At 32.1% G+C, this 23406-nt stretch overlaps 2 protein-coding genes, 1 non-coding gene and 1 pseudogene across 3 annotated transcripts; 2 read left to right on the forward strand and 2 right to left on the reverse strand.

Moving 5' to 3' along the window:
- Nucleotides 1-872: 872 nt before the first annotated feature.
- LOC132045511 (zeatin O-glucosyltransferase-like) lies at nt 873-2580 on the reverse strand. The gene has a single exon (XM_059436099.1). It carries the CDS (start codon nt 2522-2524, stop codon nt 1157-1159), a length of 1368 nt encoding a protein of 455 aa, XP_059292082.1. The 5' UTR covers nt 2525-2580; the 3' UTR covers nt 873-1156.
- Nucleotides 2581-6421: 3841 nt separating this feature from the next.
- Nucleotides 6422-8123, forward strand: LOC132045513 (zeatin O-glucosyltransferase-like; annotated as a pseudogene).
- A 1928-nt stretch (nt 8124-10051) lies between these two features.
- On the reverse strand, nt 10052-13184 carry LOC132045514 (zeatin O-xylosyltransferase-like). The gene is made up of 2 exons (XM_059436100.1): nt 12718-13184; nt 10052-11478 (listed from the first exon to the last, which is right to left on the reverse strand). Exons 1-2 carry the CDS (start codon nt 13124-13126, stop codon nt 10478-10480), a joined length of 1410 nt encoding a protein of 469 aa, XP_059292083.1. The 5' UTR covers nt 13127-13184; the 3' UTR covers nt 10052-10477.
- LOC132045519 (small nucleolar RNA U3) lies at nt 10190-10402 on the forward strand. Its single transcript, XR_009412439.1, has one exon. It is a non-coding gene; the product is annotated as a small nucleolar RNA U3 (small nucleolar RNA).
- Nucleotides 13185-23406: the final 10222 nt, after the last annotated feature.

Raw genomic sequence — 23406 nt, forward strand, 5'->3', positions numbered from 1 at the left:
GACCATATCAGAAAAAGAAAAAAAATTTGGTAATTTCATAAAGATGTAATCTTTCATGGGATATTCACTGATAAAAGCAAAATGTGGAAGAAAATCGAAAAGGGTACAACAAACCGTGAAATTCTGGTCATTAAACTGTTATGTCAGCAGACCCATATGAGGAAAAAGCAGCAAAAAGAGATTCTTGATTTTGGTAATTTCATAATCCACAAAGCAAAAAGTTGTAATCTTTCATGGGGTTTTGAATCAAACCCACCAAAAGAAACAGTGGAATAAAACTTGCGGAAATCCCAAAACTTTAATCGCTTCTGTCATTAGGCGTGATTTCGTTTTGGGGTTTGTAGCCATGTAGATTTCCTTTTAAGAAAATGATAAAAATAGTCGATTAACTTGAAATAGTTTCAAATTAGTCCCTGAAGTATTAACTATAAGCGCATTTGTCAAAAGTGAACACTTTTAATCATAATCAAATATGTTCGTAATCTGAGTCAAGTCACCACGTAAATTTAACGATTAAAATCTCATACCCATGTTATTTTTTAATCAACCAACAACAACAACATCCGTGTAAATAAATCAAAATGTGTTCTAAGTCAAGTCAACACGTAAATTTAACAATTAAAATCTCATACCCATGTTCTAATCAACCAACAACAACAACATACGGTAAAAAACAATTCAAAACAATTTGAAAAAAACAATTCAAAACAATTTGAAAAAAAAAAAAAATACGAGAATAAAGAAGTCATGGTAAAATACGATAAAAAGCGTGACAAAATATTCTGAATAGTAACTTTAACAAAATGGTCCGATAATTGAATTACAAGGTAATATCTCTATCCAAATTAATTATTTCAAATTATAATTTCAAATACATGTCCAAACGCCCACTTAATCAACGTCTTCCAGAAATAAAAGGTCAAGAATTATCTTTTCAAAACTAATACTTTGATTTCTTTGATTTGGACTCTTTAACATAATCGTTCAAAAATAATGCATGTATTTGACTATGCCACACTGCTTTCTGATTGCTTGGCGGCCGCCAACTATTAAGGAAAGCAAAAAAGTTTGACCCTTGTGCTTGTTCATTTAACCATGACAAAGCACAAACAAAACTCCTAAGTACATACCATAAACTTTAATTTTTTTTTTTTTTTTATCTTGTGATATGGGCAATGAAAGAGTCCATCTCTTTGCCACTGCCACCACCATCCACCACAGATTTACTCAACTCCATAGCCTTTTTTCTCATCTCATCTCCTTCTTCAGAAACCATCAATCTCTTAACACATTTTTCAACTTCAACTGAACTAACCAACTCATCCCTCTTTGCCCAATCCTTCAACACTACTCCAATTTTCAACACCTCAGTTACCAAAAAAGCATTTGTTGGTTGATCTGAATGCATTGGCCAAGCAACTATTGGCACTCCCATTGATATACTCTCCATACATGAATTCCACCCGCAATGACTCATAAACCCACCTGTCGACACGTGTCCCAATATTTCCAATTGTGGGGCCCAATCTCTTACTATTAGTCCTCTTTTTCCCACTCTTTCTTCGTACCCTTTTGGTAACTCAATTTTTCTACTTTTTCCATTAAAAATGTCACCTTTATCTGCATCTCTCAACACCCATATGAATTTTTGCTGACTTTTCTCCAACCCAATTGCCAATTCTTTAATTTCTTCATCTGAAAGTGAAGTTGTTGTTCCAAAAGACACAAATATGACAGAATTTGGTTCTTGTTTATCCAGCCAATCTATACATATACTGGATTTTCTTGATTCTTTTCTGGCAAACGGTTTCACTGGGTTTAATGGACCAATAGCCCATTGTTTATGACCTGTACTATTTCCTTTTGATAATAAATCAAGATACAATCCTTCAATTTCATAGCAAGAATTGTATAAATCACCAGAACTAACATTTTTTCTGTACTCCCTTTGTACTTTGGAATATTCTAAAAACTCTAGCGTTAAACTATCTTTCATAGATGGAAGGTTTTTCAAAAATCCATCATTTTCCTCAACAGAGTTAGGTTTATTCCAAGAATGAATAGTAAAAGCTGAGAGACTACGAAAGCTATAACATTCAACATTTGGTATATTAGGAGCATCTTGAAGTACCCATGCTATTAAAGAATCGTAAATAACAATCACTCTTTTGTTACTACACGATAGTTCACGTAAAAGAGAAGTAATTGGATGACGTAGATGACACGTGGCATGAAAAGAAGGCATTAATTGGGAAGGGAATTTAGTGGTGGAATTCGGATTAGGTGGTGGATTTTCGTAACATGGTGTTGGGAATTCGTGGAATTTAATGTTGGATATGGAAAGTGGGTCCCATCCTTGGACACGTGTCCTTGCTTGGTGGAGGTGCACGGTGGTTCCGGTGAAGTGGAGAGGGAGGTGATAGGTGGAGATAAGGCGGGTGAGGTGGAGGAGTTGGTTTAAATGGCCTTGTGCTGGTAATGGTATCATTACAATAGCCACTTCATCATTGCAAAGTTTGGCCATTGAAGAGAATTTTTTTATTTTTGAAGACTTGTTGGTAAATTACAGTAGTAGTAGTATGTAATATTGGGTGTATTTATTGACGTGAAGCGGTAGGTTGCTATTGACCAGTTGTGGAAAATGAAATGTTATGGGAATTTTCCTAGGAACATAAGTAATGGCTTCTGTTATTTTGTTTTTTATTTTACTTTTTCACCTCACAGGAGAAATGGTTTTTTTATTCCAAATTTTATGACCTTTTTATCAGTGATCTGAAAAAGTTATTTTCTTCTATTTAAATTATAAGAGGACAAGTGATCTAATTTTCTCGTTTAATATTTGAATTGGAGTTTAGATTAATTTGAATTTATGTCGTGTAAGAACTATCAATGCACGCAAGAAGTGTTCACTTTTGCCATAATCATGATCAAATATGAAATTTCTACATAAGAGTGAACAGATCTTATTCAAGAATTATCAATGCAGAAGTTCATTTTTGCCGTAATCATGATCAAATATGAAATTTCTACTTAAGAGTGAAAAGATTTTATTTGTCACCTCAATTCGATTTAACTTTTTCTATTTTGGCGCTGTTACTATGCCCAGCTCAAGATTGCTAAGTTTGTTCATTGAAGAGATATTTTTGCAAGTCTTGTACAAGATGGAAAATTGTTTAAGTGCTATTGGGCGTATTAAATGGTGCGAACTGGTAGGGGCTGCAATTGACGGTTTCTTCTCTACCTGTTCAGTATTGGCATTGACTATTAGACTTCGACTACCAAAAAAACATTTTTAATTGTGAAAATGTTGTGTTCTTTTCTTGGTCACAGGAATTACAGATGAACTTTTTCAGAGTTTAAAAAGAAGATTGAGAAGATCTTCTAGAAATTAGGAACGTTGATTACCTTTTAAAGTTTTTCCAACCCGACAAGAGGAAAAAGGAAAAGGAAACTTTGAAAAAGAAAGAGTTTTTCAAAGCTTTGCAGTCAAGTCAATATTGTGTAGCTAACCAAATTTTCCCCAAGAAAATGACTTGCACTTTTGAACTATGATATTAGAGTAAATTTCCTGAATGATCATTCATATTTTGAGAATTGCTTACTAAAGTCAATTTTTTTTTAAAATTAAAATATCACTTAACTATCACTATTTAGTCTATTTTCCTCCTTCTCTCCTAATTGACATGTCATATCACCTTAAAACTCTATTTTGTTAATACTAAACTTATTTAACTCATAAAAACTCATTTAACCAAATCCAACCCATGTCTTATATCTGATTTAGACTTAGTTAAAAAACATCTAAAGAAGCGATTTTACACCCGATGAAACCATGGGAAGGCATTTAAATTTTATACCCATTATCTAACTAGTTTGCCCAATATATTAGGCGTTTTTTATTTGGATGATCAAGTTGATTAGTTAATAAGATGAGACCTTACACTGAAAAATTTGTCATTTAAGTTAAGAAAGTGATGTTTAAAGATTTATAAGTTACATAACATTTCAACTAGTCATTTTTTGGTGGCTTGGAAGTGCTGGCTGGAAACTTTAGTGGAACGGATCAACAAATTATTTCCAATTGCCAGTCAAGATGATTGGTCTCAAAACCAACCGTAATGGATAATCCATTCATAAAATAAGTCTATTGATTTTATTGATGTTGAGATATCGAATTAACGATTGGGAAAGGATCTAAAATTTTATGGTTAACGATTTATCGATACGAGATACAAGCGATTTGCTCAATTTTCTTATTAATTTAGCCATTAACTCGTTAAAAATTATTAAAATATATTTTTATCCTTGCGTATATAAAGTTTTAAAATCCTACATCTTTATAGTTAATTCGGACCCTCTAAAACAAACACACATACATATACAATCAATAAATCTCAGTCATAACCTCAACAAAACAACTACATCTAATACTTAATGAACTTTGGATATTTTTAGTCGAATTTAAATCGGGTATAAAATTGCTTTTTTGGATGTTTTTAACCGGTTTAAATTGGGTATAAGACATGGGTCGGAATAAAGGGGTTTTTATGAGTTAAATAAATTTTATTTAGAAATAAAACAAAATTTTAATGTGACATGACATGCCAATTAGGAGAGAAGAAGGGTTTTTTTATGTTTACTATATTCTAAGGAAAACAGTGATAGTTGAGTGATATTCTAGTCCTAAAAGAAATATATGTGACTTTAGTAGGTAATTCTCAAAACATGGGTGACCATATGGTACATTTGTTCTCTTATTTGGGGGAGTTTGGAATAGTAATAAATTTGTCTGTGTATTTATAGGTACCGATTTAAATTGTGGAATTAGTTATTGATTCTTATAGCAGGATATATTATCTATATTACACTACTTGGAGTGCAATGCTTCCGCGCATCCTGCCTAAATTTGGAATACTTTATGCATTGAACTATTTTTTTTAATCCGCCAATTTCATTCCTGATTTATCATATAAAAAATAGAAAAAATTGACTTGTCACATTGGCAAGATTATTTAGCTTGCATGAGGTCGATTTTAACGGTAATATATCGCCATTGAATACCTTTCCCATTTATTTCCTTCATGTACTCTCCTTGCTCATTCATTTTCTCCATCTAGTACTCCCCTTCCTCGTTTATTTCCTCCATCAATCCATTTAATGGTTGTTTCCGCATTTGCTATCAACACCACCAATATCTGATCAAAATGAAGATGGAGACAATCATTAATTGGATTGATGGAGGAAATAAATGGAGAAGGAGAGTAGATGGAGAAAATAAATGGAGAAGGAGAGTAGATGGAGAAGGAGAGGAAAATAAATGGATTGATGGAGGAAATAAATGGAGAAGGAGAGTAGATGGAGAAAATAAATAGGGAAGAACCAAATGGGGAAGGAGGTGTTCAAAACCATTGAAATTTCCTTTCCCTCCACCATCAGTGCCACCAATTCACTCACAAATTATTTATACATAATAATAATTATAAATGTATATAAATAGTGCAATTTTTCTCCCCTAACTCCTTTAGGTCTCATGTTATATTGTATACGTTCAATATGTTCAGCCTTGAGCGTGCACGGGAGGTGTTAGTTCCCACATCTATAGGGATGTAAACTATTTATCCCTTTGTATGGTTTTGCAAAATTCGAACTAACTTTTTAGGTTGAGTTAGTTACATTCTTTTTCTTTCAACATTCAGTTCAATGTTTCTTTCAAGCCATTTCTGTTTTTCTTTTCTTGAAGAGATATAATTTGGTTAACATGCCGTTTTGTTCCAAATTAGAAAAAGTCAATCGAACTTAGCTGGATGAATAAGGTATAAGTAGAAATCTCGTACTCCCTTCATCCCATATTATTGGTCCATTTTCTCTTCTTTTTTTTTCTTTTTTTCTTTTTTTAAAGTCAAGCTATATAAACTTTTACCGATATTTTGATATATAATTTTTTCAGCATATTATATGAGAAGATTTGCAACTTGTAGTAGTTTTCATGTAGTTTTTGGATATCTAAATTATACTTTTGAAATATTCAATTGATTTAATTAAATTTAACATCGAAAATTAGTCAATTCGACTCTCCAACAACGAAACAAGACAACTAATACGGGACAAAGTGAATATTTGATCTTTACTACAGGTAGAAGAAAATAATTTAAATAGAAGAAATTAAACGAGAAGAAATTAAATCACTTGCCCTCTTATAATTTAAATAGAAGAAAATAACTTTTTCAGATCACTGATAAAAAGGTCATAAAATTTGGAATAAAAAAACCATTTCTCCCGTGAGGTGAAAAAGTAAAATAAAAAACAAAATAACAGAAGCCATTACTTATGTTCCTAGGAAAACTCCCATAACATTTCATTTTCCACAACTGGTCAATAGCAACCTACCGCTTCACATCAATAAATACACCCAATATTACATACTACTACTACTATAATTTACCAACAAGTCTTCAAAAATAAAAAAATTCTCTTCAATGGCCAAACTTAGCAATGATGAAGTGGCTATAGTAATGATACCACTACCAGCACAAGGCCATTTAAACCAACTCCTCCACCTCACCCGCCTTATCTCCGCCTATCACCTCCCTCTCCACTTCACCGGAACCACCGTGCACCTCCACCAAGCAAGGACACGTGTCCAAGGATGGGACCCACTTTCCATATCCAACATTAAATTCCACGAATTCTCAACACCATGTTACGAAAATCCACCACCTAATCCAAATTCCACCACTAAATTCCCTTCCCAATTAATGCCTTCTTTTCATGCCACGTGTCATCTACGTCATCCAATTACTTCTCTTTTACGTGAACTATCGTGTAGTAACAAAAGAGTTATTGTTATTTATGATTCTTTAATAGCTTGGGTACTTCAAGATGCTCCTAATATAGCAAATGTTGAGTGTTATAGCTTTCGTAGTGCGTCAGCTTTTACTTATCACTCTTGGGATAAAAGTACTGAATATGAATTTGTTAAGAATCTTCCATCTATAGAAGATTGTTTAACTCAAGAATTTTTAGAATATACCAAAGTACAAACAGAGTTTAGGGAAATGGTTAATTCTGGTGATTTATACAATTCTTGCTATGAAATTGAAGGATTGTATCTTGATTTATTATCAAAAGGAAATAGTACAGGTCATAAACAATGGGCTATTGGTCCATTAAACCCAGTGAAACCGTTTGACAAAAAAGAATCAAGAAAACCCAGTATATGTATAGATTGGCTGGATAAACAAGAACCAAATTCTGTCATATTTGTGTCTTTTGGAACAACAACTTCACTTTCAGATGAAGAAATTAAAGAATTGGCAATTGGGTTGGAGAAAAGTCAGCAAAAATTCATATGGGTATTGAGAGATGCAGATAAAGGTGACATTTTTAAAAAAGTAGAAAAATTGAGTTACCAAAAGGGTACGAAGAAAGAGTGGGAAAAAGAGGACTAATAGTAAGAGATTGGGCCCCACAATTGGAAATATTGGGACACATGTCGACAGGTGGGTTTATGAGTCATTGCGGGTGGAATTCATGTATGGAGAGTATATCACTGGGAGTGCCAATAGTTGCTTGGCCAATGCATTCAGATCAACCAATAAATGCTTATTTGGTAACTGAGGTGTTGAAAATTGGAGTAGTGTTGAAGGATTGGGCAAAGAGAGATGAGTTGGTTAGTTCAGTTGAAGTTGAAAAATGTGTTAAGAGATTGATGGGTTCTGAAGAAGGAGATGTGATTAGAAAAAAGGCTATGGAATTGAGTAAGTCTGTGGTAAATGGTGATGGCAGTGGCAAAGAGATGGATTCTTTCATTGCCCATATTACAAGATAAAAACTTTGCAGTTTTCTTACTGGTTGAGCCTGTTTCATGTTATGTAATACAGAATGAATCGCTACAGGTTATAGGTCGCGGTGGAATGATAAGTATGTTTTCATTTTTATTAGCGTGTTCGAATTGAATTTCAGTTTTGGTATGACCTTGAAAGGTATAAAGGTCGAGGATTAGGGCAGAAGGTTAGTAGGTACCAGAGTGCAGTACTTGTAGTCGTATGATTTAGATAATTGCGGAGTTATTTTTCTTGGTATCGTATATTGATATTTGTTACTACATTTGCTATTTTGTTGTCTCTTTTCCTTTTTCCTGCGTTCCTACATCGGTTACATTTTTTTTTGAGCCGAGAGTCTATCAGAAATAACTTCTCTATTCCACAAAGGTAGGGATAAGATCTACGTATATCCTACCCTCCCCAAACCTCACTTGTGGGATTACATTGAGTATGTTGTTGACGGTGGTGGTAAGAAGCTTTTATATTGTGAATCTGAATTGATCGAACCCAAAAAGAAATATTGAACACCTAAAGAAAAATCTAACAAATTTCGGAGTATTGGACACCCAATGGAAAATCAACAAAAAATAATCATATGACCAAGTCTTTTATCTTTGAATCTCTTATTAATTTAAGATTTTCCTTTTCTCTGTTCCTCACGCATTACAATTCTAGTGCTCTGAACTTATAAACACACACACACACACGCTCTTTGAAACGTAGGACTTTCGCCGGCAAGACCACAAACACACTAATCAACCAACATAAGGAGACAAATATTGAAGCCAGTTTAGCTTACCAATGACTTGGTGGTGTGAAGACTGTGAATGCAGGATTTGAAGGCGGCCATGAATTTTCTTCAATATACATCTTGTTAGGAACGTGTATTTAGGTCGGGTTAATCTCTTTTGGTTTATTCGGGTGGACTTAATAGGCTTTTTTATTATTTATAAATATGAAAATTACACCTCAAAAATTAAGAAAACGAATATATTTAACATCTTAAACAAGGAATCACACTCATTAACAACAGAAGTAAAATCAACATTTTCACCAAGGGACTTGCATCTCTTATGTATATTAAAAAATGAATTTGACAACATCTTCCAATGGAAATCAAAATAAGGAAAATAATAGAAAAACTCTTCAATAGGTAAATACTCCCCATAAGTAAATGTAGAATTAGATAAACTACAAGTTCTAAAAATAAATCATAAATTTCATGGTTTTTCTAAAGCGGATTAAATTTCCATCACAATTTAAGTAGTAAAAATGATTTAGATTGAATTTAACAATTATAGAATAGCATAAATTTTTATAATACACTTTGTCCATTATCTCTTTTTACTTGTAAGTTATATAGTTTGAAAAACCAAGACATAATTTATCATTTTATACTATTTTACCCTTATTATTAAGTACTCAATTCATTTCTCATTTTATTTATTGCTTATTAAGAGTGTCCCAAGTCAAATATAGACTAGTAAACATGGACGGAGGAGTAATAAACAAAAGAAATTATAAATAAATAAAAAATTGAATTTTGATCTCAATCCAAAATTCCCATTGAACCAAGTTTTTCGATTTAAACACACACACACACTTAATTTAAGGGATTTGAAGTTTCTATTTGTGTGTTCTCGATGGAATAATAGAAAAGAGGAAAGGCAATATAAATAATAAAAAGATAACTAGAAAATTGGGAGCAAAATGACAAAGGAACAAAAAAAAGCAAAATGGGAGTCAAAATGGTCATAGATTCAAACTTGTCGACCAACATTTTGTCTAATTTACGGAGGGTGGCAGGACAAAAAATTTAACCTAATTTAAGTAGATTACAACATAAGTATATAAAAATTTATTTATCCAATGACTTGGAACTATCATTGAGATTTCATAACAAGTTGATACATCTAAATAATTTTAATTTAAATAAACTTAGTTCTTATATTCTAATTTTTTTTTTTTTTTTAAAAGAGAGAGCTTCAAGTTCTTAGGAAGAGCATTATGAAATAATTCGTACGATTCGAGAGTCGTACACAACTCATGTACGATCCGAGAGTCAAGTTCCTGTGCATGAGTTCAGGTCAACACTGGTATAATACTCGATTATTAATTGGAAGCTAGCAAGACGGTTTTGAATTGTAATTGATCTAAACTTTCGATTAGCAATTTATTGCGACCAGCCCAAAATGCACATATGAATTATAAGAAGTTTACATTATATAATAACATGTTTTTATACTATCAATACAATTTAACTGACTATATTAGATCAACACTCTATTCTTAAGATAACAATACCTGCTTTAGTAGGAAAGATTATGGAGTATATTATTATAGATCAACTTAACCTTGAAAATTCTACGACCTTACTTGAACAAGACATGTTCTATAGGCTCGTACCACTGTATCCTTGAGTTCTAAGGAGACCGGAAATTATTAATTCTGGACGATGAACCATGACCTTTAGATCAGAGCGTGATTAAAAGTCCCAAGGCCTTCGGGCCTTGGAGCCTTATAGAGGATCGTTCACTCCGACTCGGAGCTGGGATGGTCTAATGGCTGTCTGACAGACTCTTAACCTTGTAAATACTAGTAATATGAAAAAACACACTTTCACTTCCATAGGATTTTTCCAAGTTCAAGCAAGTTTATCCGGTAATATAAGCAACAAAAGAATCCATCTCCTTGCAACTCGACCCATTCATCACCGACTTCTTCACAGCGTCACTCACCTCCACCACTCTCTGCCGCATCTCCTCCCCTTCTGTAGAACCTATCAACTTCCTCACCGCGTTTTCAATTCTCACAGCACTCACCAATTCATCTCGATTTTCCCAATCTCTCACAATGTTCCCAATCTTCAAAACCTTCGTTATCAGCACAGTATTCCTCGGTTGATCCGAATGAATAGGCCAAGCAGCTATTGGCACTCCCATTGAAATGCTCTCTATACAAGAATTCCACCCGCAATGACTCATGAATCCACCAACTGACACGTGTCCCAAAATTTCCAATTGTGGGGCCCAATTTTTTTCTATAAAACCAAGCCCCTTTTCTTTAATTCTCTGCTCATACCCTTCTGGCAAAGCGCAGTTAATTCCTCTTTCGACATTATCCCCACCTTTTTTATCAGCTTGTCGAAGAACCCAAATGAATTTTTGCCCGCTTTGTTCTAATCCAAGTGCCAGCTCGTTAATTTGTTCGTTCGATAGTGTAGTCGTAGATCCAAACGAAACATAAATCACCGAATTCAGTTCTTGTTTATCAAGCCATGCAAAACATGCATGGCTTTCTTTCCTGAAACTTCCAATTTCCACTGGATTTAATGGACCAATTGCCCATTGCTTGTTTTTGCGTTGTTCTTCAAGCAAATCAATGAAAACGCCTTCGATTTCTTTGCATGAATTGTGGAGACCAACTGAGTAAATGTCTCTTGACTCGCGTTGCAGCTTTAAGTATTCTATTGTTTCTGAATCAAATGTGTTTTCCCTTGGAGGAAGCTCTGCAATTATTTCAGCTACCGGAGATGGAAGTGGTTTTTTCGTAGTTTCACAGGCGAATGACAGAGCGGTGAAAGCAGAAATAGTGTGGAAACAGTAACATTCTACATTAGGAATTGAAATTGCATCTTGAACAACCCATGACATACCTGCACAGAGGAACCCATAAAATTTATATGAAAAGAATCATAATACTTCAATAGATATTTGATCTTGAACTCGTAATTTCAAAAGTGCAACTAAAGTTGATACTATGCGACTTAATTTCGATCACTTAAGAATAGGAGGCTTGAGCCTTAGGTCTATTGAAAACAATCTCACTACCTTCACAGGTAAAGGTAAGTTGCAGTCCTTCCACACACACTGGATATGTTATTGGTGTTACGAATAGAAATCGTCTTCCTTAACACAATAAAGGACTTTCTATTGTTTTCATGTACACGAAATAAGAACATGTAAAATGAAAGGAATAATTTCAATAATAATGCAAAATAGACCCGCACACCGTTAGAGAAACGATCGTCATCCTCAAATTATTGTCACGAAGCATATGTAAAAAGGATAATTTCAATAATATACAATCTAGCATAAAATATTACATTCACGTAGCCATATTTTTAATCTACATCCGCATAGCTAACTTTGTTTGCAACAGTGTTTACACGATGTACAACATTATACACTTACTATAGACAATATAAAAATCTTGTATAAAAGTGTATAATAATGTATAAAAGGGCCATTTCATGTAATATTAGAAATATGGGCCATTTCGGGTATATATTTTCTCCAAATAGACATAGAGTGTTATTTTCCCTAAAAAGGCTCTACTTGGTTCTAGACTTCTAGTAGTTATACTTTACTAGATTTTTCATTTTCTGTTGAGGTAGTTCCTAATTGTTCATCATCAATTAATCTAGCTCCTGAAATATCTGTGATCTTTAAAAAGAAAAATCATTCCTGATCTTTCATATTAACAAATATCATCGGCTGGAATTATAATTGGGTTATCTCTCTCTCTCTCTCTGTATCATCTTTTCTTAAAGAGGTAATAAAAGGGAAGCTCGGATCTCTATGATTAAAAAATAAATAAAGATGGAATCCATCAAATTTAAGCTCCCGTTTAGCCATAGATTTTGAAATTGAAACTTGAAAATTTGAGTTTTTAAAGTTATGATTTTTGAAACTTGAAGTTGTGTTTGGACATATCCCAAAAAGGCAAAAACCCAAAAATTGGTCTAGACCAGTTTGTAGAACTTGAAAATATTTTGAATATAAATTTTCAAAATCTGATTCAAAATTTAAGACTAAACAGATATTTGAAGATAAATTTTCAAAATCTATGATCAAACGCTAGCTAAATTTTGAGTCCATTTGTACATACATACCTAAGTCATTAATAACCACTGTCCTTCTATATGTGCTTGAAATTTCTTGCAAGAATTCACGAATGGGGTTACGAAGGAGCAAAATGGATGTGAAAAATGAGCCTATTTTCTCCATTAATGAAGTAGGAACATTGGAACAAGAACCAGGAGATTGAGGTACGAGGTCATGAAAATGCATGGTCGGAAAATCAAGAATGTCCCAACCACATAGTCTGAATTTTGCTTGTCTGTTGCTAGTGTTAGTGCCTAGGAAAAATACAGGAAAGTTGTAAGATGAGAGTAGACGAGAGAGGTTAAGAAGGGGATTGAGATGACCTTGTTCTAAATATGGCACAATTACTATTGCTATTTGTGATGTTTCTTCATTGTTAATTTGGTCGTGTTTTTTCAGATCAAAGGGGTTAGCCATTGAAGAGATTTGAGGTTTTGGTCAAAAGATGTCTATGGTTATTGATTTCCATTTCTTTTTCTACTATCTTATAAGGGAAGAGGGTAAAAAATATACATTTATTTTGTTTTAATGGCTAAAAATATCATCAAATTTAATTTTGGATCATTTATGCCCCTGTTGTTATGAAAGTTAACAAATATATCCTTCTTCATTTGACAGAAATCTCAAATAGATTCAAATAACCCGATTTCACAAAATATAACCCACTCCCATATTTTACCTGCCCCGACCGCTCTGGTGAACCCATCTCCGACCAACCACTTCTCCCATTCCCTTTTCAACCACAGACGGCTGCCGCCACATCTCCACTACCTGTTATCGCTACTACAAGGCAAAACAAAAACATCATTGATTTCAATTAGCAAGAAATCTGAGCTTTTTCTAACACCTGGCTTCTATGAAATCGGTCGTTTGTTATCTAATGTATTTTGATCCTATTGTGTTTGCCACTGAACTTTCATTATAATATCTTGAAGTTGCTTTTGTATTGGAAACTTGAAGTGCTGCATATTATTCTCTTGATGCGTTCTCATGTTTTTGGTCAATTGGCGTGAGATAAAGGTATAGTTGGTATAAAGGTATAGCAAGTAATCAAAGCTTTTTCAACACCATTGATTTCAGGAGGCGGATCGGGGCGGGTAAAATATGAGAGTGAGTTATTTTTTGTGAAATCGGGTTATTTAAATCAATTTGGGGATTTTCATCAAATGAAGGATATATTTGTTAACTTTTATAACAGCAGGGGCATAAATGACCCAAATTAATTCGGATGATATTTTTAGCTATTAAACCAAAGTAGAGGAATATTTTTTACCCTTTTCCCATCTTATAAAGGGAAGTTAGCTAGCAGGCGCTCAAACATGCTGCTTAGGATTTTGAGGGTACTTTGGTCGTTTGGGTTATTATATTTGGTTTATGTGTTTTGATAACATTGTATTTAAGTGCTTTATTACATGTACCTTTCCTTTATTTGGACCATAAAGCCAGTCCAGTTTACTCCCTCAGTCCCATATTAGTTAGTTGTCCACATTACTAATGTCCACATTACTAAAAATATTTGTCCTAAAATATTTATTCATTTACAAAATCAAGATAGAATTAATTATATTTTTTTTATTTTGTCCTTAACATTAATTGTTTTTTAAAATAACCAATATTGATTAGAATGTACTTTATTGAAGAGAGATAAAGGTAATATAGTTAAAATACATTTTTATTTATGATTTCTTAAACGGAATGTAAAGTGGAAAGTAAATAAGTAATATGCGACGGAGGGAGTTGTTTGTTTTCTTCCATGTCAGCCGCAAAGATGTCAGCTTTTCCGAGATGTGGGACCCAGTTTATTTGGACCTTTACATTTCTTTATACTCCCTCCGGATCAAAAAGAGTGTTCACTTACCCTTTTTTGATTAAAAAAGAGTGCCTACTTACCAAATCAAGAAAGGATTAACCTTATTCTTCCAAAATTGCCCTTATTAAGTGTTAAGTGATCAAATCTCAATACCTATTTAATTAGAGGTAGTTTAGTTAAATTAACTATTGTGGCCTAAGAGTTAATATTTTCTTAAGAGGTGTGCAAATGGCTAAGTGGACACTCTTTTTTATCCGGAGGGAGTAGTTGTGAAGCTTTGATATGGAAGTGTGGGAAGTTAAATCAGATGCAACTTATAATATATTATTACATAATATTGTGTAACTTTTGAATATGTAATGTTGAAAATATTAATTTTTTTAATATCTTAATCAACAATCAAAATTAAATGCATTTATTTTTTATTCAGAACATTAAAAAAAATTGTTTGGGGAAGGAGGAGTACATATTTGGGCTATATCACACATAAAATATGGTTCAAGTTAGTTTAAAACAATAACAACAACAACATATCCAGTGTAATTCCATAAAAATTGAGTTTGAGGAGGGTAGAGGTTGTTTCCGGTAGACCCTCTACACGGGGACTCAACTTAATTTTAAAAAATAACAAAAAAAGAAATATAATGTAGACAAAATAAAGCTAATAAGATTTCAAGAAAATGTTCAACAACCCTATAATTCAATACCCCAAATACAAAGTTAAACGTCTAAATTGTAATATCTCATGTGAAGACCTTAAATTTTAGAGGGTCATTCGCACAAATGCCTTTATTCGGGAGTGGTCTTTAATTTTTGCCCCTCAAATTGTTGTGAACGTTCACAAAACCAAGCCTGTCTACTGGGTCAATTCGGCACTTTAAGTGGTCGAAAATACTCCTGAGATTCTGGGTTCGAAACCCAGCCGAGTATATAAAAAAAATCGCAAGGTAGAATTTAAGTTAGGCCTTAAGACCTAACTTCTATAGAATCCCAGCAGAGTGAAAGAAAAAAAAAAACTGTAGGCAAGTTATGCGTTAAGGCACTGTTTCTATATAGAAGTTATGCCTTAAGGCATAACTTTAACCCTTGTCTAGCATAACTTTTGTCTTAGGCATAACTTAGAACTACAGAAGCTATGCCTTATAAGGCGTAACTTGGAACTAAAACATAACTAAGTTAGGGATATTTTCGGTCACTTTTTTAGGCGAAAGGAAAAAATTAAAGACCTGCACGTTTGAAGTTCAATCCGCCCAAAAAAAAAAAAATGAATTTTAGATCTCAAATCCTAAACTCTAATTTAATGATATATCTTAAACCCTAAATTGTATTATAAACTTTTAGTCCTCAACTATAAATACCAAAACTACATATATAAACTTTTGGCAGTAACATATACACATTATTCCCCTTCACTTCATTTTATGTAAATTTGTGTGACCGACCGATTGGACACAAAATTTAAGAAAGAAATTAATGAATATTTTTTAAACTTATATCTCAAGCATGTCGTATCATTTGTAAAAAAAAGCGCAACTTATTAATCAAACTACATTTTTTCTTAAACATCAACATTTGATTTTTTCTTAAACATCAACATTTGACTTTGTTAAGAAGTATCGTGAAATTAGTTTTTCATCATAATTTTCACCTGTGTTTGAGTCCGTCTGCAGCACGGGTTTTATGACTAGTACTAATATAGGATGCACATGATGTTGGAAGTAAGTGTGAATATAGCTGACTAAAATACCCCTATGTAATGAAGTTTATAATCTTAATCTAAGAATTTATTGTATTTGATTTGGTTTAATAACATTTTTGGTCCCTTAATTATTGGTAAATTATGATTTTAGTCTTCATGAAATCCTATTAAACACATTAAACCTTTAATTGATTGACTTGTGCACTTTTGATTTTTTTTTTATTTTTTTTTGTGAATAGTCCACAAATTTAACATAATTATCGATCCATCCGCTTAATTACGCAACAGATATGTTAAATTTGTATTAGTACTTCATATTTGACGGTATTATAGTTCTATAAATAGTCTGATATAACAATTTTCTACGAGAAGGCGTAAATACACACATTTTAATAACTAAAGGTTAAGCATGTTGAGTCATGGACCAAAAGTAGGATTTAAACTGGAGACCAAAACCAAAAGTGCTATTATCTTGTTTAGTTTCAATAAATTGTATCCCCTCTCCTCTGTCAACCTATATAACAAGCTGCTATTTATTTTGGAATCTTAGAATTTTTATTCCTTTTATTGAATTATATTATTCTGTATGGATTCACAACTTTCAAGAAGCATATTCAGTTACCAATTTTTATATCATGTGGTTGCATTATTCAAATCTTCAAAAGTCGAATGGCATAAAAAATAGCTAATCTTGGATTGCTCACCAAATGAAATGGATTCACATTTCAAGGATTTTTACTTAGGGCCTGTTTGGAAAGCCACCGAGGTAATTGGAATTGGGTGGAATTGAGTGTAATTACACAGTCTGGCCTGTTTGTTTAACCAAGTAATTACACAGTTAGGTAGGAATTGGGTGTAGTTGAGAGGGTGTAATTACAGGGTTACTTTTTTTTTTTTTTAAATTTATTTCAATTTCTTTTGATTTTTAATTTCTTTTTTATTTTATTATTTTAATTTCTTTTTTATTTTTATTTTTTAAAATGTATTTTTTCTTTTTATATTATTTATTTTTCATTTCCTTTCTTCTCATTCCCAACCTTTACTTCTTATTGTTTCATGTAATTGCTCGTATTTTTTTTAATTTTATTCATTTAGCATAATCATGTTATTATTCTATAACCTCATTTAGCATAATCATGTTATAACCAGTGACGTTATTAGAGTAGAATTTTGATGTGAATGAGGTTATAGAATTATATTTTTCCTTTCTTTTGAATTATTTACTTAAGTTACATTGGAATTTACTTATGTAATGTTGGAATTTGACATAAGAGTATTATGTTAAACTATTTTCAATTTTAAGTTATTTGCTTTCACATTGCATGTTGTTTATTTTTCACTTACATTTGATGGATTTTTTGTGTCAAACATTTGAATAATGTTAGGCATTATATTTATAAATATTATTTTTTGTCAAACATCCAATCCTTGATGTTCTAAAAAAAAAGTCTTCTTTTAAGTTTTACAATTAATTAAAATTAAATATTACTAATTTGAAAAATATATATCAATTATTTTTATAATATTAGATACAAATATATGATTATTAATTAATATATTTTCAATAAACAATGTGTTATTAGATAACTAATTTAATATCATTTATAAAGGCAAATATTTTTTAAATATTAATTTTATTTTTTTCATAATTAATTTTTTTTTTAAAATAACTAATCGTAATTACACTTGTGTAACCAAACAACACGCTTGTAATTACATCAATTACGCTGTGTAATTACTACCCTAGTAATTACACCAATTCCAATTAAGAGGTGGCTTTCCAAACAGGCCCTTAATTGACTCCTATGGCTTTCCAAACAGGCCCTTAATTTACTCCTATCTTTGTTATTTCAGCTGCAATTTGAGAGAATACTGTGCTTATTAGTTAATTTAGGTAAAACAGGGCAGTTAAACTTAAGATATCCTCAATTAACAAAATGATCTTTTATATTATTGGTGTTGTTGCATTAACCACACAATTAGTGAGGGTCCTACATTCCCACCTCCTTTAATATAAGCTCCTTTGATTTTTTTTAAATTTTTTTTTTTTTTGGAATGTGCTTTTAAAAGGCTTGAATTATTTGGATTCCAACTAAAATCAACACGACTAATAATTGAATTTATTTTGAACTATCAACCTATGGTGGAAACATGGAACACAATCACTTCAGGAAGATCATTCAGATCCTGCTGGCTCCAGAAATAAAGTGAGCTTCATATGCCAGTATCGACATAAATTGCCCACACTTCTTGTTTCTCTAGAGAGAATTCTGATTCCGATAACAAAATAATGTGGACGAATGCTAATGTATGTCTAGTCCCGTTTTCTTAATCACGTAGGGTGTTTGGAAAGTGAATAATCTTTTTCTATCTCTTCCGTCGGATATTATGGTTTCTGCCTACAAGCTTTTTCCATTCAATCTTTCTTTATGAATTGAAAAGGAATATTTTGATAATGATCTAACTGTTAGAAAGTAGATGAAGAGAATAGGAAGGAAAGGCTGAGGCATGATATTATTACTATCTCAAAAGAGTAATTATCCGTCTAGGTTAGCAGACAACAGCCCTTTAGCAAAAGTGATCGAAATGGAGTAATTAAGTCTCTATTTATAGAGAAGATAAGTAGTTGAAATAGACACTTGTTCGGAAAAATTGTGTCAACAAACATGTTCCTTTAGTAAATATTATTTCAACTGCATGTAGTACCCAACATAATTATTTAAATGATTACTCCAGTATTATAAACTATATAACACTAATGAGAAAATGTACTTCATGTCCCAGCTTTTTTTCTCCATGCCATTTCATTCGCTCTTTCATTTTAGTTTGAATATCACTTTCGATACACCGTCATCCTTTAGGCCCTCCCCGTACTTGATTTCTATTGTACGCACCACACAGGAAAAGAGCTAACAGAAACTAAGCGTCCACCAAATAATATAGAGAACTGTTCCTTCAAGTAAACAAACAGAAAGTAAATAAGACAAATATTTACGTGGAAAACTCCTCGCTCAAGGGATTAAAAATCACGACCCACGGGAGTAGGATTTCAACTTCATTAAACTAAGCAACTTAAAGATTACAACATCTTGCAACCTAGGAATTAACCTCTTAAATTCCTCACCCCTTACAATAACTCTATTGCAAGCTACAACCCTTGACTAACCCTAGCCAAGCAACCAAACTAACTTTGACTAACTCAAGCTAAGCACCCAAACACACCTTGACTAACTATAGCCAAGAAACCATAATAACAAAGGTTGAAACCTTCCTACAATGACACCTCTTGAAAGTAGAGTGGGATTACAAATGAAGAACAAAATGATAAAGACTTAACAAACGTAGGACTTTATACATCTTCAGTTGTTGGGATCTGGTCCTTGAGTTTGATGGCTTTGTTCTTGGAGCACTAAAGGAGCAGTGGCGGCTACACTTGAGAGAATATGATTTTCCCATTTTGCAAGTGATAGGTTAAGCATTGTAACATGTTGTATATATATTAGGCAGCATGTGAGAGTCATGTGACCATGGATAGGGACGTTTCATCTTTTAGTTTGCCTTTAACAAAGCCGCAATTTTGTCTTTCTTTCGTTCTTCTACGGAATCGGAACGATGCTGGCTTTACAACTATAACATTGATTGTATGACGCCTGGGGGACACGATCGAGTACCGATCCCTCTCTCTCTTCCTCGAATGTTTGTCAAATCACCAAAACACAAAATAAAATAACTTATCAAGAGCATTTATTCAAGATTACATCCAGCCCTACTTCTTAGTCACCATCTTTTGAGTTTCAATTTCAACCTTTGAAAAGGTTTAGAATGTATGGTCGACTTGTGATTTAATGAGTTTCACCATGACTTTGAAGAGTATAGAGTTCCGCACCCTCTATAAAGAACATATATATGTTGATGATTCTACATATTTGAGGCATCGCCAGCTAAATGCACAATGATGTAAGCAAAAAATTTGTGTTGCTACAAAGAAAGTTTTACATTCACCTGAACTTTTCATTTGAATCATTTTGAGGTAATAACTTAACAAAATGTGAAGAACTTAGCATTAAAGATAGTAACTTCATGAAAAAAAGGTTAAAACACCAACGAGGGTTGTAATGGAGTGGTAATTACTATTTTATTCTTAATCGCAGGTCAATTGTTTGAATTACGGATATGGAGTTGTGTTTGTTAATTTTGGGGCGCTTTACTTCCCTATGTGAAATTTTTAAGCGCGAATCCCGATTTAATCGACCTTTAATCCAAATATCTCGAGGAGAAAAAAAACTGAGATTAAAAGAAGTACAAATAAAATAATTTTATCAAGTAGGGTATTACTCACCGGTTATCATGACATCGGTATGCTTGATGGAGTAATTGCCAAATGTCGTTTAATTTCACATGTAGATGTAGGGCAAATAGATGGTCACATCAATTGAGATTCAAGATTTTGGTTCACATGTGAATTATAAATGGATGTATTATTAGTAGTAGTAGTAGTGGTGGTGTTCCTCACGGCTCAAAGATGTATCACACATCCACCAACTTTATTATAAACTTTTATTAAAATATATGCTCATTAGTGATCACTTAGCTTGGCATAAAGAAAGATTTATATATGGTCGTAACGTTATGGCTTGAAGAAAATTCAATATAATTTGAACAAAGAAACAAGAGGGCGACAGCCTCTTTATCCTCAATTAGGCTTGTGTGCTAACTTTCACATTCAAAAAGCATCAAATATTGACTCTCCCTTACTTTTAGTTAAGTTGTTAAAGATTCAATAAAGACTGAATTAGAATTTTAAGTTTATACTGAATTCCGCCGAACTCATAGCTAGAACTTTAGCTCTACCCTCTGTCTAATTGTCTCAACTCTCAACCACATGCGAGAAAAGGAAAAAAACACTATGTTTCTTAATGGAGTTCAACTCTTTCTAATAAGGTTAATAGCAATATTTTTAGTTCCTCAATTATTGATAAATTTTGATTTTAGCCCTTGTGATATTAGACGAAGTACATTTAACCTTTAGCTAATTGCAACATGCAATTTTGATCCTTTTGCTTGTGAATATGATTACTCATTATTCCACCACTTAATTACACGTATGTTATATTAATCTTATATTGTTGTTTCGTATTTGATAATAATATCCTAAAAATAGTACAAATATAATATATTTACTAGATCAAGCTAGGAATAAAAAATATACATTTCAATTAAATGGTAGTTACATATGGTTTGCCGTTTATCACAAGAATTGAAATAAAAATATATCCATAATTAAGGGACGAAGTACTACTATACCTTTAAATAATATTGTGGTTGGTATGGATGGCATCAAATGTTTTTTCAGAAATGTTTTTAAATTTTCTTTCGGCAGAAGTTATCTTCTAGAGTTTGATAATTGGGTTAAATTCAACTTAACTGTAATAATGTGAATTGAATGTGACCAATTCATATGAATTGAGATGAAGAAGATGAAGATTGAGAGAAGATTGTAGAGGGAGAAATACTGATATTTTTTATTCATTCAACTGATTGTATGCAATGTATACATGAGTATATATACATGGATGTAAAGTAACTAACTCATCCTAATCATAACTAACTAACTAATTATGATACTTAACTAACTTAATGACACAGAGAAATTACCATTCTACCCTTCTAATTACATGCTCCTTATTTCATTCCTTCTACACTAACATCAGATTAAGATGGCGCGACTGAAACAATGACATAATATTAGCAGATGCAGGATTAATGTATAGAAGGAAAGGTTTGGTTCCTAGAATCCAAAAGTAAAATTATGTCACACTCTAAAAATAGGAAATAAATTAAAGAGATGTCGGGGAACGAGCAGGGGTGTGCATATTTTTGTATATATCAATTTTTGTATTGAAATCGAAACTTTCGACAATCTAGTTTTGAAATTATGGTATTGAGTACGATATTTGATATGCGTTTTAATAAATTTTGATGTTTGATATTATATTCAGTATTTATAGAAAAAATATCAAATACCGCAACAAAATACTTAATTACATATTCCATTCATACATGTCATATTATATAGATAGTAATTTATAGAATTTAAATACAAACTTTTTAAAAGCCTAAAATTCTAAGATTTGTCAGATTAAAAACTTCTTGCCTTTTCTGCTAAATATAAATTAAATTAAATATTTGATAAGGGGCTGTATGGACGCAAACTCTTTTCATTCCAAGTAGAAAATAGGGACAAAAGATATGAACAAAGCATAAATGCATGGCATATAATGGGAAAATTGGCAAGCGATGGTTCCTCATTTTTCTTCTTCTTTCAACATGTGATTAATCCTCTTAGAATTATATTTTAACTAGTCTTAAGCGTACGTGCGTTGCACGTGTGAATCCTTATTGTGATTGTCCTTTGTAGTATAAAAGATGGTATATTGTTTGAAGAAATGGTCAGTAATGGCGAAAAGCATGAATCAATAAATAATTTATCTAAGAAAATATATTTCTCATTAAAATAAATAACATAATCTAAATGATGAAAGTTGTATCTCACATAATATCTCTTTATAACGACATTTTTAGCATGTGTTATGTTACGTTATATTGTTTTAGTTGCTTTGTTATAAAAATTGATATCACTTTTGAAAGTGTAACATATAATTGTCATGTATAAAACATGATGTGGCACATATAATGCAAAATTGGATATGCTTTTATCACATTAAGAATTATTTCAAAGGAATTCCTTCATTTTTGGAGATGAAAATCGAATTTTGGGGATAAACATGCTTAGAGACATTAGTGTACTTGTGTTGGACGTATCTTCTGTGACTAACAATAAAGAAGTGTATAAAATATAAAATAAAAACGAATTATTTGCAATAAAAATTGATGTTTGAGATAGATACAACATTCTTTTAAATGAAAAAGGAAAGATTTAATAATTAAAATGTTAGATGATTTAAAAGTTTCAATATTAGGATATTAATTAAATGACTATTTTATCTTAGTGTGAAATCTATTTTCAAAAGATTAAAAAGTTTGTGCCTTAAAAGGACTCCTTCGATAGTTTTATTTTGTAAGTTACAACAGTTTTTATTATTCCAAAATATATATTATTAATGTTATAACAAAAAAGGCCTCCCATGACAATTTTTAATTTTCAAAAAAAAATATATTTAATGTTAC

This window comes from Lycium ferocissimum, unplaced genomic scaffold, assembly GCF_029784015.1.
Source record: "Lycium ferocissimum isolate CSIRO_LF1 unplaced genomic scaffold, AGI_CSIRO_Lferr_CH_V1 ctg685___fragment_1, whole genome shotgun sequence".
Taxonomy (NCBI): domain Eukaryota; kingdom Viridiplantae; phylum Streptophyta; class Magnoliopsida; order Solanales; family Solanaceae; genus Lycium; species Lycium ferocissimum.